This window comes from Arachis hypogaea, chromosome 5 (genome assembly GCF_003086295.3).
Source record: "Arachis hypogaea cultivar Tifrunner chromosome 5, arahy.Tifrunner.gnm2.J5K5, whole genome shotgun sequence".
Classification (NCBI taxonomy): Eukaryota; Viridiplantae; Streptophyta; class Magnoliopsida; order Fabales; family Fabaceae; genus Arachis; species Arachis hypogaea.
In genome coordinates, this window is record NC_092040.1 from 94,193,967 (window position 1) to 94,210,326 (window position 16,360).

Genomic DNA, 16,360 nt, shown 5'->3' on the forward strand with positions numbered 1-16,360 from the left:
GGGATCATAAAAGAAAGTATTAAAAACAGAGAAATGACTAAAACAGAGAGAAAGAAAAAGTGTCTAATCTAGGTAATCAACCACCGGTAGATTGTTAATCATAATTAATCCCCGGCAACGGCGCCAAAAACTTGATACGCGAAAATTAAGTATTAACGCGCAACTGTACCGGCAAGTATACCGGGTTGCATCAAGTAATAAAACTCACTTAGAGTGAGGTCGATCCCACGAGGATTAAAGGATTAAGCAATCAATAGTTAATTGATTATTCTAGTTAGACAATCATTTTGGAGTGATGAGCAAACGGAAATATAAATGGCTGAAAATTAAAAGAAAGCAATATAGTACAAGGAAAGTAAATGACGTAAAAGTAAAGTGCTAGAAAGTAAAATTGCAAGGAATAGAAAGTACAAGAAAGTAGAGTGCAGGAAAGTAAATTGCTAGAAAGTAAATGACGGAAAGTAAAGATGGAAAGCATAGGGGATTGGAGATGTTGATTCCTCTTGAATCAATGGGTCTCACTCCTTCTCAATCATGTAAGATAGATCCATGGCGGATTATGAGTAATTAAACTCCAATCTCTTGGTGATTTAATTTCTCTTCACATAATTAATTGCCAATCTCTTGATCTAATTGCTCATGAGAAGATGTGAAGTTCAATTCCTAATCCAAAAATCACACAACCCTCAAGACCTCAATTTAAAGTGGTTACATCTCACATACCAACTAAGAATGTGTTGATCAAGAGGATTATGAGAGAAGAGCCTCAAACTGAATTCCATGATCCCTTTCTCAAGGCTCACATGTAATTCAAGTAGATCCAATCTGCCTCTCGGTAGTAATTGGATCTATGAAGCACAAAGACTCTCTCTTAGATAAACAAACATGATTTCTAATCTCATACTACATAAATCCAAAGACCCCAATATTAGAGTGGTTATATGTCACGTACCAACTCTAAATCAAGAATCAACTTTATTATGCCAAGAGAATTCAAACTGAATCCTATGTTCCCTCTCTCAAGGTTCACAATAGGATTCTAATAGATCCAAGGATCTTTGAAGAACAAAACTCTCTTGCAAGGATTCTAATAGATATCCAAGTATGAAGATAGAGTGAAGAAGAGAAAAAGAGATAAATATAAATTCAATCAAAATTGAAACAGAGCTCCTTTCCCAAATGCAGAGGAAATTAAGTGGTCATTGCTCTTAGATGAAAACTAAATTGCATGAAATTAAAGTGCATGAAAATAAAGAGTGAGAATTCAAAACAAAAATTTAAAATTCAAGAATTCATAAATGAAAATTACAAATTAAACTAAACTACTACTACCAAGGAAGAGGAGATGAGAAAGGGAAGAAGAGTGTATGAGAGGAGGGGTCCGAAGACCCACTTCCAGTGGAGTGTGCCAATGAAGTGTGTGTGTGTTCCGCCAAGAGAGTTCCTCCTCCAAAAGTCCCCCTCTCAACCCTCAAAAAGTCTCTCTGAAGTACAAAACTCTTTTCTATTTATACTAGTTCTAAGAGCCCCTTGAGATTCATCAATTGGGTTAGCAATTTGGGCTTTGTCCTTGTTAATTTGGCTGGCTCATTAGAGGAATTGTTGGACTTTGAAGAGAGCAGAGGAAAGCAGAGCTCATTCACATTGCTTCTGGCCCATTGGTTGGGCGTTACTGGCAAACACGCCAGCCTTATTACACACTGGCAACGTGCTATGGCATTTCCTGGGCTGGGAGCTTGGTGCTTGGGCGTTGTTGCCAAGTTGTTGCCCAAGTTGTTGCCAAACACTTGGCTCATTCTTCCTTCTTAGCTTCACTTTTCATGCTTGATGTTGCCTGAACTTTGAGCTTCATTCCTTTGCTTCAATATGGACTATTATACATCATTGGAAAGCTCAGAATGTCTTCTTTCCAATGCAGTTGGGATCATCTCAATTGGATCTTCCTAGCTCAAGTTTTGCTCCATTGAAGAGGGCAAGGTCAGGCTGCCTTGGTTGGGGCCTTTTTGCCAAACACGCTAGTGCCAACGTGCTAGTGAACTCCCCTAGCCCAAATTCTTGGTCTTGGCGTTGTTGTTGGAGTTTCCAAGGAACACGCCAGTCCATCCTTGCCTTGGCAACGTGTTCGAGCCTTTTTTTTGGGCTCATTCATGCTTCCTTGAGTTTCAATCTTCATGTTCTTATTTTTGGGGCCTAAAGATAACTCTGATTTGAGCTTCCATTTCATGCTACACTATATACTATTATATATGGTTGAAAAGCTCTGAATGTCAGCTTTCCAACACAACTAGAAGCACTCAAATTGGATCTCTATAGCTCAAGTGATGCTCCATTGAAGAGAACATGGTCAGCCTTCCAGTATCGCAGGCATTTTTAGCAAACACGCCTTCATTCTTCCACGTTGGCAACTTTCTCAGTTTCTGAGGCTCTAAATGAAGCCAGCTTTTTAAGCTTCAAATGAATGTCAACCTCATACTATGATAAATGGTCGGAATGCTCTTGATGTCTACTTTCCAATGCCACTGGAATCACCTCATTTGGAGCTTTGTAGCTCAAGTTATGCATCCTTGAAGAAGGTAAGGTCAAGCTGCCAACTTTGCTGGAGTTTTTGGTGAAGTTGCCATCAAACACTCTAGTGCCAACGTGCTAGTGACTCCCTTAGCCCAAATTCTTGGCCTTGGTGTTGTTGCTGGAGTTGCCAAGGAACACGCCAGTTCATCCTCAGGGCAACAACGTCCTCGAGCTCTTCCTTGCTCTGCTCCAAGATCCTGGCGTTGTTGCCAGCGTTGTCAAGGAACACGCTAGCCTTCCTCAAGTGTGGGAACGTGCTTGAGGCTAGCTCTCCAAGATTGCATGCCACGTTGTTGCTAACCACGCCCATAGAACTTGGCGTTGGCAACATGCATGCTTCTTCCCCTGGGCCAAAACATTTTGCTCCTGGTGTTGTCCACAAACATGCTGGAGTTGGCAACGTGCAATCCCCTGTTTCCTTGCCAAGATTGATGTAGCTTCAAGCCTTCTTGCTCCAATTCTTGCTCCATTGCCTTCTTGTTTCATCACCTATCATTAACCAAACACATGCCTCAAAGCCTTGCTAAATCACAAGATTTTGCATCATTCATAACATCAAACAATTCTTGCATAAATCTCATGAAAATGCACATAATTAACTATGTTTGATTGAATCAAGGCATGCATACAATTCTCATCCAAATAATTGCTTATTGTCTAAGAAAATGCATGAAACCAACCTAAAGCATACAAATAATGGCTAGTAAAACTATTCAAGATGCCTTGGCATCAAAAGGCCGCTTTTCAGAGCGTGGAGGTGGACCTCTGGGTTTAGGTTGGGTATTTCATTGGTTACTTCAGCGAACCTAGTCATGTAGTCTTTCAGGCTTTCATTCGGCCCTTGCTTAATAGGGTTCAGGTAGTCGGAATTGTGCACGCATATTTTGGATGCGGCGAAGTGGTTGACAAACTGGTCGGCCAATTCATCGAAGTTAGAGATGGAGCCTTCTAGGAGATTGGAGAACCAGATCAAAGCGGCTCCATCTAAGAAGGTGGGGAAAGTTCGGCATAGGATTAGGTCGTGTTCTTTATTCATAAACATCATCGTATAAAATTTCGTGACATGGATGTTTGGGTCGCTTATTCCTAGATAGGGCTTTAAAGTCGTTGGTAGGGTGAAGTTTTTGGGCATTTCGAAGTTCATGACTTCCTTTGTGAAGGGGTTGGTTCTTTTGGTGGTTGTTTTTGGGGGGATTAGGTATGGTGTGTTTTGCCTTCGATGTGTGTTCATCATTCTTATCTTTGTCTTCAGCGTTCTTGTGCTCCCCTCCTTTGCTATGACTGTGCTGCCTTTGGCGTAAGAGTTCGGCCATTTTCTAATTTTCGACCCTGTGGGTCTCATTGATGGCCAGCAGCTCGGCGTGGTTAGGGTTCGAGGGAGCGTGGCTATGTTCGTCCGCCATGCGTCGTGACCTGCAAAAAAGATTAAGAGGTACAAAGGGTAAAGAACTGTGGGGTTAGAAAATTTTGAGCCCTACGATGGGCGCCAAATGTTCCTGCGTGAATGTGGATATTCCGATGTATAGCTCGTCTTGCTGTCGCTCGAGCTAGTTTTCCTTGGAAAAGGAGTGTGGAACGTCGTCTTCTAATAAGAGAAGTGGCGTTGGGTACCTACAAAGGGACTCTAACACTCAAGTAAGTAAGAGTGTGTGAGTATTTAGAGTAAAACGAAATGAATTGCGTATCTGTGACTGAATGAGTCATCTATATATTAAATTACTTTTAGACCGTTATTCGTATTTTTATTACTGATTTTGACAGAATCTTTTATTGGTGGTCCGATATTTGGAGCTTTAGAATTTAAGTGTGAAAAAATTTGCGAAAAAATTATTTTATCTTACTGATTCTGATTCCAAAATTGTTGGTGTAGGTCGATTTTAAGATAATGGATCAAATATAAATTTTTATTATTCGCAGGCAGAGTGAATTCTATGAACAGAACGGAGTCAAATAAAGTAAAAATCCATCAAGTTGCCACTCCTAAGTCTCGGGTTATTCATGCACACGTAAAAAAGAAAAAAAAAAATCTTAGTGATGAGATGAATTTGGTGCTATCGGCACAAGAAAATCGAAATATTATTTGTGCTACGTGGTACTAAAGCTAAGAGATATTGACGATAGTAGTTTGACTAGTAGTTGAAGATTTGGAGTTAATACAAATATTTTAAGTGAACAAAAATACCAAAGAATAGATAAACCTCAGCTTCTGTTGTGCTTTTCGATTAATAAAGATGATTGATATGATAGGCATTTAACAAGATTAGAAACAAACATGTGTCGTCACAAAAACCAATAATTCAAAATAAAATTATTATACGGAAGCCAAACAAAATAAACGGTTCAATACGTGTGGGCTCATGAACATGTTCCCTACAAGAATGAACTAAGCTATGGAGCCATGACCATCCCAGACGTGGAGGAAAAGAATCGACTATATAAACCTAAAAAGGGTGTGATATTTTATTTTATTTTTATATATTAAAATCAGTTATTATATATTTATATATAAATAAATATATATTATTTAATTTTGTTTTAAATATTTATTTTATTTTTGATAACTAATTTTAAATGTACATTTTATATTTTGATGTACATTTTATAGCATAATTATTCATTTTATAGGACATTCATATATCACGTCTGTGTCCAAATTCCAATTAGTCAATATTTGTTATTATTTTTCATGCAAAATAGTCATTTTCAATATATTCGAACCCAATTTAGATTAGGATATCATTTTAATAAAGACACTAAAAATATATATTTTTTAAAATAATTATATGTGTTATGATGTTATTGGATATCTTTATTAAATCCGTTAATAATTTATTTTTTAATAAATCAGAACAAAATCGGTTTATTATAGCAATAATAATAGACCCAATTGTCCGCATTATAATTATTAGACCCGATTTAATCCAATCGATTTATATAATCTAAACTGAATCATGTTTAAATTTTTTTATAAAAAGATAAATATATCCCTAATTTTTATTTAAAAAAAATATGATCCAGTGGGTTATGTAAATTGGTCGGTTCGACTGCAATTAAGTTTATTGTTATTGTTTTAAAAAAATCGATTTTTTATTCTAGTTTATTAAGAAATTTAAAAATAACCAATTCATTTTTTTTTACCAAAGATAGAAGACTCGAACCCGCAACCTCTTACATGAATATGGAGGAGACTATACTATTTAAACTATAATTTATTGTCGCTAATTTATTAATACGTTCAATAATAATGTGACACATAAATATCTCTATAAAAAGATATTTTACGCATTATGAAACATCGGTCCTTTAAATTAAAATACTTTTATAGATAGATTTAAGAAATTAACGGTATATCATAGATACTAAAAATTAATTATTAAATTAATTATTTATATATAATACATATTAAAATATAAAATATATATAAAAAATAATTTAACCAATATGTATATACAGTGACTTTTTTTATAATTATTTTATTTATTTTAAATTTTAAATTCTTTAAAAATAAAAAAATTTAAAATTTAAAAAGAAAAATTAACGTTGACTAACTAAAAAATTGTTCTTATACTTTCTATTTTCGAAATTAGTTATGCAGGAGATATCATATCATTCTTTTCTTTTGATTGTTTTTTTTTTGGTTAAAAGCTTAATCTTGTAAAATCAAAATAATACTTTAATAGTTTAATTAACAGAAGTTTCTTTTTAAATATGACTTGTTCTTATAAAGTTAATTTTAATATATATTGCAATACCAGTAAAATTAATACCTTAGTAAATAATCTTCTAAAAGAATAGGAGCTCTGTATAGAAACAAATTAGATAATGACTTTGCATTAATTTTTATTTTTAAATAAAAAAAGTAAAATTTTTTTTGGTTATTTATGATATTTTTTATAATAAATAAATGAAAGATTAATTTGTTACGAATTTAAATTATTGATTAATAAATTATTATATATATTAAATTATATTTAAATTTTTAATATTTAAATAAGGGGACAAGTGAATTGATGAATGTATCTATTCAAGTCGGTCAGAAAGGAGCTTTTCTAACATGCGAATTCAACACAGAAACATAACGAATCAAACGCGAAAAAGAAGAATAAGATTCGCATCTCTCTCTCTCTCTCTCTCTCTACTTTATGATACTTAGCTCTTCAAAACTCAGAATCTGTCACTCTTTTTCTTCTTGGGAGATTTCTAGTGTCAGGTTTGCTTTGTCTTTCTCTTTCTTCTTCAATTCCCATTCTTGTGGAATTTACCCTTTTGAATCTCTCTAGTCATGCTATATTCCATTCACCTCAGAGCATCATTTTCATTCTGGTTTTCCTATTTACGCTTCATTTTTGGTCCTTTCCTTTTCTTTTTGAAGCTTTAGATTTGTGCCAGGAGTATGCTCAATTCTTAATTCATGCTTTCCATTTTCAAATTTACATGCTATGGTTACTTTGATTTTCCTCTTACTAGCTAGCTACTTGGATCTTTGGCATTCTTCCCCTGCGTTGTGAAGTTGTGTTGTTTTTAATTGCTTGAAAATGATGCTATATGAATCTGTTAGGGTGAAAAAGAAGTTGCATTTTTTATGCCCCTTTTGATATGATGAGTTCATTGCAGGTTTGTGTCTCCTTGTGTATAGTAGCAACTAGGAATAGCAAGTTAGTTGCTGAGAATCCTGGAAATCCCAACATAGATCATAAGTGAGAATAGAGACAAAGATAGAGATAGAAATTCATGGATTATGAAAATAATAGCTGGATTTGGGATGGGGTATACTACTACCCTCACCTGTTTGGTGGAATAATGGTGACAGCTGCTTTGCTGGGCTTGTCAACAAGCTACTTTGGTGGGATTGGATCCTTCCACAAGAGGAAATCCGGTGAGAAGAAGCGTGTTCGTGTCTACATGGATGGCTGCTTTGATCTTGTGCATTATGGTCATGCCAATGCACTCAGACAAGCAAAAGCCCTTGGTGATGAGTTAGTTGTTGGGGTTGTCAATGATGAGGTTATCGCGGAACACAAAGGGCCACCGGTTTTCAACATGGAGGAGAGGTATGCAGCTTGCCTCTGTGTGTTAGTTTTAGGATCTTATTGCATAGCATATTTGAATCCTGTTTCCTTTTAGATGCCCCTTTTCCTGTTAATCTCCTTTTGATTTGTTCTATTGATCAAAAGAAGTAAGTAACTATATGATTCATCTTAAGCTTTGAAGTTGTAGCATCTTTTATCTTGTTGCATTTTTTAATTCTTTAAATAGTTATTGACTTACATGATTAAAAGTATCCCGATCAATGATGATATACCTAGCTATCCAGGAATTAGAAGTGTACTTAAGTTATAAAATTATGGGTAGGTAATTATGTTACTGAACCTGGTATCAAACAATAGTGTAAAGGCCATGCAGATTCTGCTGCTGTAAGCTCTTGTTCATGTAAGTTTCTAAGTTCATTTCACTATATGGAACAATGAGAGAAAAACTCGGATTCTATTGAAAGGAAGAATTAAGTTTCAAAAGAGCTTATTAAAGCAATTCAAGTTAAAAGAGGAATAGAGCAGTTTGATAAAATTTTATATTGTAGCCATATATGAACAGTATATGCATATATTTCTACTTGTATTGACAGCTTTATAAACTTCATTATGAAAATAAACTTTTGATTTGAAAAAAATGGTTTGTTTCCAGGCTGACCCTTGTAAACGGATTGAAGTGGGTGGACGAGGTCATTCCTGATGCTCCATATGCAATTTCTGAGGAGTTCATGAATCGTCTCTTTAATGAATACAAAATTGACTATATCATACATGGCGATGATCCCTGCCTGCTTCCAGATGGATCAGATGTCTATGCTGCGGCAAAGAAAGCTGGGCGTTATAAACAAATTAAACGTACTGAAGGAGTTTCCAGTACAGATATTGTAGGTACTAAGTTTCTCTGCTTGTATTAGAAGGCCTGAAATTTTGTGAACCATGTGTATGTGCTCTAACTCTGCTTCAATCCAGGAAGGATACTTGCTTCTTCAAGATGTCGAGAAAATGGTGAAGACCATATTGTTAATGGTAAGCAACATCAAGAAGAAAGCCAGTCCGAGGACTCCCACATATCCCAATTCTTACCAACATCGCGCCGGATTTCCCAGTTTTCAAATGGCAAGGTATTTGATTTCTTGTGTAGTCAAGTTTCCCATTGCAGTATGTGTATACTTAGTTGATACTTGAAACTTGATAGTTCGGCATACCGATTAATCTGAATATCTTTAGATTATATTTGTTTTTGGTTTGCTATATTTTATTAATTCTTTTAGAGCCATTGCAAAGGATATTAATATTTTTGGAGATCTACTTGATGTAACACACTGGTTTTGATATATCATTGGCTTCATGGAATTTTTTATATGTTGGCAATTTTCCACGGAGAGGAGGCACAAGGGGGTGTCTGTGATAGTTTCAGAGACAGGTTCTAACATTATGAGTAATCACTAATCTTCAAAACATGGAACATTTTGATCTTTGCAAAATTTTAGTGAATGGTGATACTTGTCTGTGTTATAATGTTGTGAGGAACTTTTTAATTGGGATAATCCATTGCCATTTCATCTAACTTCAGGAGCCTGGAGCGAATGCTCGAATTGTATACATTGATGGGGCATTTGATCTGTTCCATGCAGGGCATGTTGAGGTACATAAAAGTTTCATATTATTTTAACCAAGTTCCAAATTTCATTCTCCCAAAGGCACTATCTCAGCTAATACTCATGGGTGGTATTTTCTTATTGACTTATTATTTCCTGTTATTCACTACTCTTTTAGATTCTTAAGAGGGCTAGGGAGCTTGGAGATTTTCTTTTAGTTGGTATCTACTCAGATGAAACAGTGAGGTATAGTTTCTTATTTAGCAAATTTGATTTTGATTGGTATTATCTAAGTATTTTGTTAACACTAGATAAGAGAGTAACAAGTAACAACTTACCTTTAGGGAACACCGGGGGAGTCACTATCCTATTATGCGACTTCACGAGCGTAGCCTTAGCGTGCTGTCTTGCCGTTATGCTAATGAAGTCATTATCGGTGCACCTTGGAAAGTTACAAAGGATATGGTATGTCAATTTTTTATGTGTGCAGTGTGCTTGTCTATTCCATTTTCCTAACCATTCTTAATCAAGCATTGAATGAAATTATCTATGTTCATTTCATATTTTTTGTTCCTTTGAATCAAACAGATTACAACTTTCAATATCTCTCAAGTTGTGCATGGGACTGTTGCTGAGAACTCACTTAAGGTAAGTTCACTGAAAGCTATTCTGTTCATATGTGGCAAAGATATTATCTTCCTTTTTTGCTGGTATTGATATTGGAGCATGTTGTCTTGTTTCAGTCTGAAAGTGATCCTTATGAGGTTCCGAAGAACATGGGCATATTCCGCTTGCTCGAAAGCCCGAAAGATACCACAACTACTTCTGTAGCCGAAAGGATAATAGCTAACCATGAAGCTTACAAGGTATTGTGTCTCTCTTTTTCATCATTCATTTGTTCAAAATTTTGGAAAATTTGAACTGCCCTTACAATCTGTGTTTGTGACTTTTGTATGCTTATAGTATATCACAAATTATATAATTCCCTTCTAAAAGAAAATATCCAAGAAAGATGTAGCTAGGTCTACTATTAGGACCAAGGTTCTGAAAACCTAACCAATCATCGAATAGGTGGAGCTAGAGGTTCAAAAGTTTAAAGGTTTAACTGAGGTTCAACCTTATATTTGTATATCAAATATATATTTTTCTTTTAAAATGGAATTCTGTGTTTCATTATTTTAAATTGGTTAACTGTTAAAAAAATCAGTTCGGTTTTTACCAATTTACAAGGCTTACCAATTTTTGACTGGTCCATTGACAACCGATTTTCATCTTGAACCGGACTGGTTTGATGGTTGGTTTTCAGTTAACCCGATTGAATTGACCTGTTCGATCCGGTTTTCATAATCATGATTAGGACCTGTAACCATGTTGAGTTTCATACATTTGAAATTCTAATTCAAAATCCGATGTCTAAGGTTTTATGACATAGACTTGTGCTACTCTTTTTGTTGTGTAAATGCTGCAGAAACGAAATGCTAAGAAGGCACAGAATGAAAAGAGATACTATGAAGAAGAGAAAAAATATGTCTCTGGGGAATAAGCCTTGTATGGAATTGTGTCACAGCCTTAGTTTGCTACACTAGTCTCCAAGAGTAAAGAGATGCTGATCTATATAGCATAAGTTGTGGATGGACTACATATGATTAAAATTTCCTCAATAACTGATGAAGTAATCTGCCACTTTGTTAAGTGAAAGGTTCCTTATATGGTTTGCTTATTACTCATTTTTTGGCATGTCTTGATGGGGTGGTATTTTATTTTATATGCTCCATTAGAGGTTGCCTTAATAACTTGGCAATTGTATCAAAGCATATGTGCAGACCTTAATATACATCAAAGGTTCTGCCTTGTTTGCTATTTCTTTTTTTTACTTTTTTTTAATAATTATTAACATTGGATTATATATACATCATTGTTATAAGAATCGGACCAAACCGATCGATTCAGATGGGTTAATCGAGAATTATTTACTAGATCGGTTCGTTTTAGATAAAAAAATTGGTTGATAATGAATCAGTAAAAAAATCAGAAAATTCAGTCGAAGAACCAGTTGACTAGTTAAATTGGTACGATTTTTTAGCAATTAACTGATTAAAAATAATAAAATATAAAATATTACTTTTTCTCTCCTAAAAACTATGTATTTTATACGTTGTATTATTTTCTTATATCTAATTCAATCCTAGATGAATAACGATTGAAATATTAAACTTTTGAACTTCTAACTCTGTTGGTTTAATAATCCGTTTGATTTTTAGAATCCTGATATATAGGAATTATTAGCTAGGATAGGTCCCAAGCTTTGCCACCTTTCATGTTGAATTTCTTGAGCCTTCCGAAGAACATGACAAGAATAAGGATGAACTTGCCTTTGTTGCTCCATTTCCCAGAAAATCCAACCCATAAATCTTTGCAACTACCATTCGCTTTCAATCGCCTTGCGCAGCTATATCCCATTGAGAAACCTACGTTCCCATATGCACTGCACAATTCCAAACATTTTTTAATACTTGTTAATTAGTATTTAATTAATAAATTGTAAATAGACTTACGAATTAAAAAAAAAAAGAACAATTACGTTTACTTCTCCTGTTGTTCAATGTTAAGCATTATTTATCATAATATTTCTTAATATATATATATATATATATATATATATATATATATATATATATATATATATATATATATATATATATATATATATATAGAAAATTAGTATATATATATAAACACTAATTTTCTCTGATATTATTTAAGTTAGGTAACATTTAATTTCCCGTGTGTTTTATAAATTGTTACAATGGTCTTCTTTATAATTTTGTATAGGCATGACAAGATAATAAATAAGTAATAGGGAACTAATTTTAATTAGTTAGTATTAATTAATTTATTATTGTAAAAAAACTTTAATTTTAATTTTTTTAAGAATTTAGTGTTTTTTTGGTGACTTAAGAATTTAGTGTTTAAAATTATGATTTAAGGTCTAGAATTTAAAATTTAGAGTATTAGAATTTAGAATGAAAAAATATTAGCTATCCAGTTGAACTAAAAATTTTATATTATTATCCTCAAATTTAATAAGAGGCTAGTGTAATTTACTCAATTTTTTGTATTTTATATTTTGTTCATTATGTTATTTTCAACTTCTCTCAATATAATTTTCAGTACAATAAATAATTAATCTAAAAATTAAGAACTAGTATCTGAGTTATTAAATAAATATATTTTAGTAAATAAATTTACAATCAATATTAAATTTTTTAATTAGTGTGCAAATGATTAAAATGACAAATATTATACTATAATCCAAATAAAGTGCAAAAATGGGTTGTTCAAGATAACTTAACATAACCTAAAGAGTATATACCTATTTTGGTCCTCAAATAATTTTAAACCAGACATTTTAGTTTTCAATTAAAATTAATTATTCGATTGGTTCCTAACAATTAATTCCGTCAGTCACTTAGGTCCTCGTCTGCATCAACTCTAACGAAAGACAAAATGGTCTCTAAAAACTCAAACATGGGACAAAATGATCCCTGATAACTCTAACAAAGGACAAAATGATTCCTGACCCCTTTATTCGAAAACGATACTGTTTTTCCCCAATTTTTATCATATCTCGCATAACCCAAACATTCATACTCTCCTTCTTCACCTTTACGGTTTTCTTTTTCATCTTTTTCTTCCTCCTCTTTACCTCCAAGATTAAGCTATAGTGTAATTGTCACACGTGTCGCACCTACCTCAATATGTCATGGACCACACACTTCCTAAATCTTTGTGACTGGTACATCCACCTCCTCTGCATTTCACCCACCAAAAGCATTCACTTCCACGTCTTTAATAACATCACTTCCAACCCCGACAACGTCCACGACATCCTCAAGACCAAGTTCTACAACTACTCAAAGGGCACGCCTTTCCCCACTCTCCGACAAGAAATATAGATTGTTGGACATTAGGACATCATGAGAAGATTCTCCTTCAACATCATATGCAAATTCTCATTTGAAATAGATACCGAGTGCTTCATTCATTCTTTCACGGAGTCCAAGTTGGATAAGACAGCTTCGACCTCGCATCCAAGCTATTACAACGAGCAATGTTGCCGTTGCCGCTCATATGGAAACTGAAGCGATTATTGAACATTGGTTCGCAGGAGAAGCTGAAGGAAGCAATCAGAGTGGTAGACAATGTGGTTATGGAGATGTTAAGGCAGAGGAGGAGGGAGATGGCAACGACGACGACGAGTTTTAAGAAATAAGACTTGCTATATAGATTCATGGGATCCATTGAAGACGACAATTAGTTGAGAAATATAGGCATTAGTTTCCTGAGTATGAATTGGTTGAGAACGAGGATTTTTTTTCTTGTGAACATTGAATTTATAGAGTATGCATTGTGTAGTTTGAAGTTACAGTGTTAAATTGTTAGTGTTATGCGAGATATGATAGAAATTGAGAGAGAACAGTGTCGTTTCCGAACAGAGGAAATCAGGGACCATTTTGTCCCCTGTTAGAGTTGTCGGGGACTATTTTGTCCTCCGTTAGAATTAACGGAGTAAAGGATCTAAGTGACTGATGGAGTTAATTGTTAAGGACCAATCGAGTAATTAATTTTAGTTGGAGACTAAAGTGTCCAGATTGAAATTCTTTAAGGACCAAAATGAGTATATACTCAAACCTAAAAAATTGATATAAATAAAATAGGAATCAATTCAATAAAAAAATTATTAATAATAGTTGAGAAAGAATATATATATATATATATATATATATATATATATATATATATATATATATATATATATATATATATATATATATATATAAGTGAAGAGAGAAAAGAAATTAAAGTGGCATGCCTGATGACTTCTAAGGTGATATTGAAAACATTAAAGTTGAGAGGATCCTCTATGAGGCTTTTGTTCTCAGTGATGCAAATCAAAATAATGAAAATAACCAAATATGAAAGTTGAGAGAACAAAAGGCACTCCACTAGGCTTCTTTTGTCTCTCTTGGCATCATTTTCAGTTTTGTGGTCCATTATGGGCATGAATGTTGTGTATGGTGGAAGGTACCTGATTTACATACCCATAACAATCATATCAAATTATTACACATAATTTATGAAAAGAAATATAGCGAAAACTCACGTGCAGTTGTAATCTTTAAGAATTGTAAGTAAATATTTACCAAAAAATAGACTTACATCATGACGACAAAGAGGACCAATATAGCTGAAGAGATAGTAGAGAGATCAAAAACGGATTCACCAGAATGTCTAGCATTTGTGATTTGAAACAAAGACGCAACAAATTTCTGATAAGGATTCAAACCATCCGTGATTTGTGTTCCCCACTCCATGGAACAAAAAATCACAAATTGAATTATATTGAACCCCAAAACGGTAGCAACAAGTAGCCAAGAATGAAGGGCAGGTAGCAAATGACCATAACCTATTTCCTTTGAATTCTTAAGCAAGTATGAAAATTCCTCTCTTTTGGTAATTTTCTCAAGAACCCAAATCACAAACCTCAAGCATGGTGCATATAAGGTGTTACCAAGAAGGATATATGGGAGAATAATAATAAGAAGGCCTGAATTCTTCTTGAAAACTATCATATTTTCATTTGTGGGGACATAGCCACAACTTGCAAAAGTTGAAACTATGGTGAATAAAGAAAATGTTAGGGTTTTGATACCTTTTTCTCTAAGTACTTGCCTTGCACTAGGTATGAAGCTCATGTACATAGAAACCAAGAAAGTGCCAACAAATTGAAGCACCAAAAAGTAACCTAAAACTACATGACTCAAATACTTAAGGGAGTTAGACCTAAGTAGCATATCTTTATTGTTAATATCATAATTGACATCAATGACTTGGTTTTGGTCTTGTGATGAGTGATGATTAGGAATAGAAACTAAACCAAGCTCAATTTGATCATTGACCTTTTTTATTGGAAGACTATTATTAGTACTAACTTTGACACTATAATCATTTTTCATGGAAGTGAATGAATTGTTATTGAACCTAGCAAAGACAAGTTCTAGTAAGGAAATGAAAACTTCACCACCAAAAAACATAAGAAAAGTTATGAGGACGAGTTGGGAGTTAGAGAAAACTTCCATTTCTATGGCCGTCATACTTGAGACAGTAGAAGCAGAGACAGAAGTATAAAACAGGTCGAAGTTCTTAGGCTTAACATAGGTTTTTGGTTTCGATACCTTGAGACCCAAGTATCCAAAAACAGACATGATCATAAAATAACAAAGCTGAATGAAAAATGAGTTGAAGTTGAATTGGAAATAAGGGCTAAAAAGATGTTGTAGCTTCCTACCAAAGAAGGAAAGGTTCATCATTTAATTTGATTAAAAATTGAATGGGGACTTGGATGATTACGTGAAGTGGGAATTGGAGGCATGCATTTATAAAGGCATTGGGAAGTCATTTTTGTCTTAAATAAAATATAAATTCATCTCTATTAAATAAAATATAAAATCTCTTCTAATAATATATTTTGGAAAAAAAAAACAAAGTGATTTAAAAAAAATAGTTTGATGGAAGATTTGTCTTAAATTTCAAAAATTAGATATTAATATAATTTTTATTTTTTTTCATATTTAGAATACAATGACTCATAGATGACTTAACTTATCTCGGATATTATACATTCGAAATACAATAAGTTTGTCAAACAAATTGAATTTTGGGAGCATCCAATATTAACATATTAAATCTTTTTTTATATATTGGATGATTGCATCTGGAATACCTGTATATTAATACCTATTATATTTGAGATACGTTTCAGAATTTAAATTGATAAATATTTCATAAATTACGTATATTAATAAATAAAAAAATTTATTTTTTATATATAAAAATATTATTTATATTGACTTTTTTTTGGATGATATAATTAATATATTAAGTAGTATTACTTACTTATTAGTTACTTATATGTTTATTTCTTTTAACATGTGCTATTTTAAAATATTTTAAATATAATCCGTCTTAATTAATGGTCAAAGCTAGTAGTTAAGCAGCAATGTTAGCATAAAAAAAAGGTAAATTTAAAATTTAAAAAATTTTAATAAATTTCTTAGTTCTTTCAAATAATAATTTAGTATACTATATAAAATATGGAAAATA

General features: G+C 33.2%; 2 protein-coding genes across 2 annotated transcripts; one reads left to right on the plus strand and one right to left on the minus strand.

The window, feature by feature from the left end:
* The first annotated feature begins 6,580 nt into the window (after positions 1 to 6,580).
* LOC112802008 (ethanolamine-phosphate cytidylyltransferase) lies at positions 6,581 to 11,056 on the plus strand. The gene is made up of 10 exons (XM_025844987.3): positions 6,581 to 6,778; positions 7,183 to 7,619; positions 8,251 to 8,486; positions 8,568 to 8,719; positions 9,172 to 9,243; positions 9,375 to 9,442; positions 9,541 to 9,661; positions 9,785 to 9,844; positions 9,940 to 10,062; positions 10,665 to 11,056. The coding sequence occupies exons 2-10, from the start codon at positions 7,300 to 7,302 to the stop codon at positions 10,737 to 10,739; spliced, it is 1,227 nt and encodes a 408-aa protein (XP_025700772.1). The 5' UTR covers positions 6,581 to 6,778; positions 7,183 to 7,299; the 3' UTR covers positions 10,740 to 11,056.
* Positions 11,057 to 11,361: 305 nt separating this feature from the next.
* LOC112799771 (sodium transporter HKT1) lies at positions 11,362 to 15,567 on the minus strand. The gene is made up of 3 exons (XM_025841801.2): positions 14,417 to 15,567; positions 14,070 to 14,285; positions 11,362 to 11,681 (listed from the first exon to the last, which is right to left on the minus strand). Exons 1-3 carry the CDS (start codon positions 15,565 to 15,567, stop codon positions 11,483 to 11,485), a joined length of 1,566 nt encoding a protein of 521 aa, XP_025697586.1. The 3' UTR covers positions 11,362 to 11,482.
* Between the last annotated feature and the right edge of the window lie 793 nt (positions 15,568 to 16,360).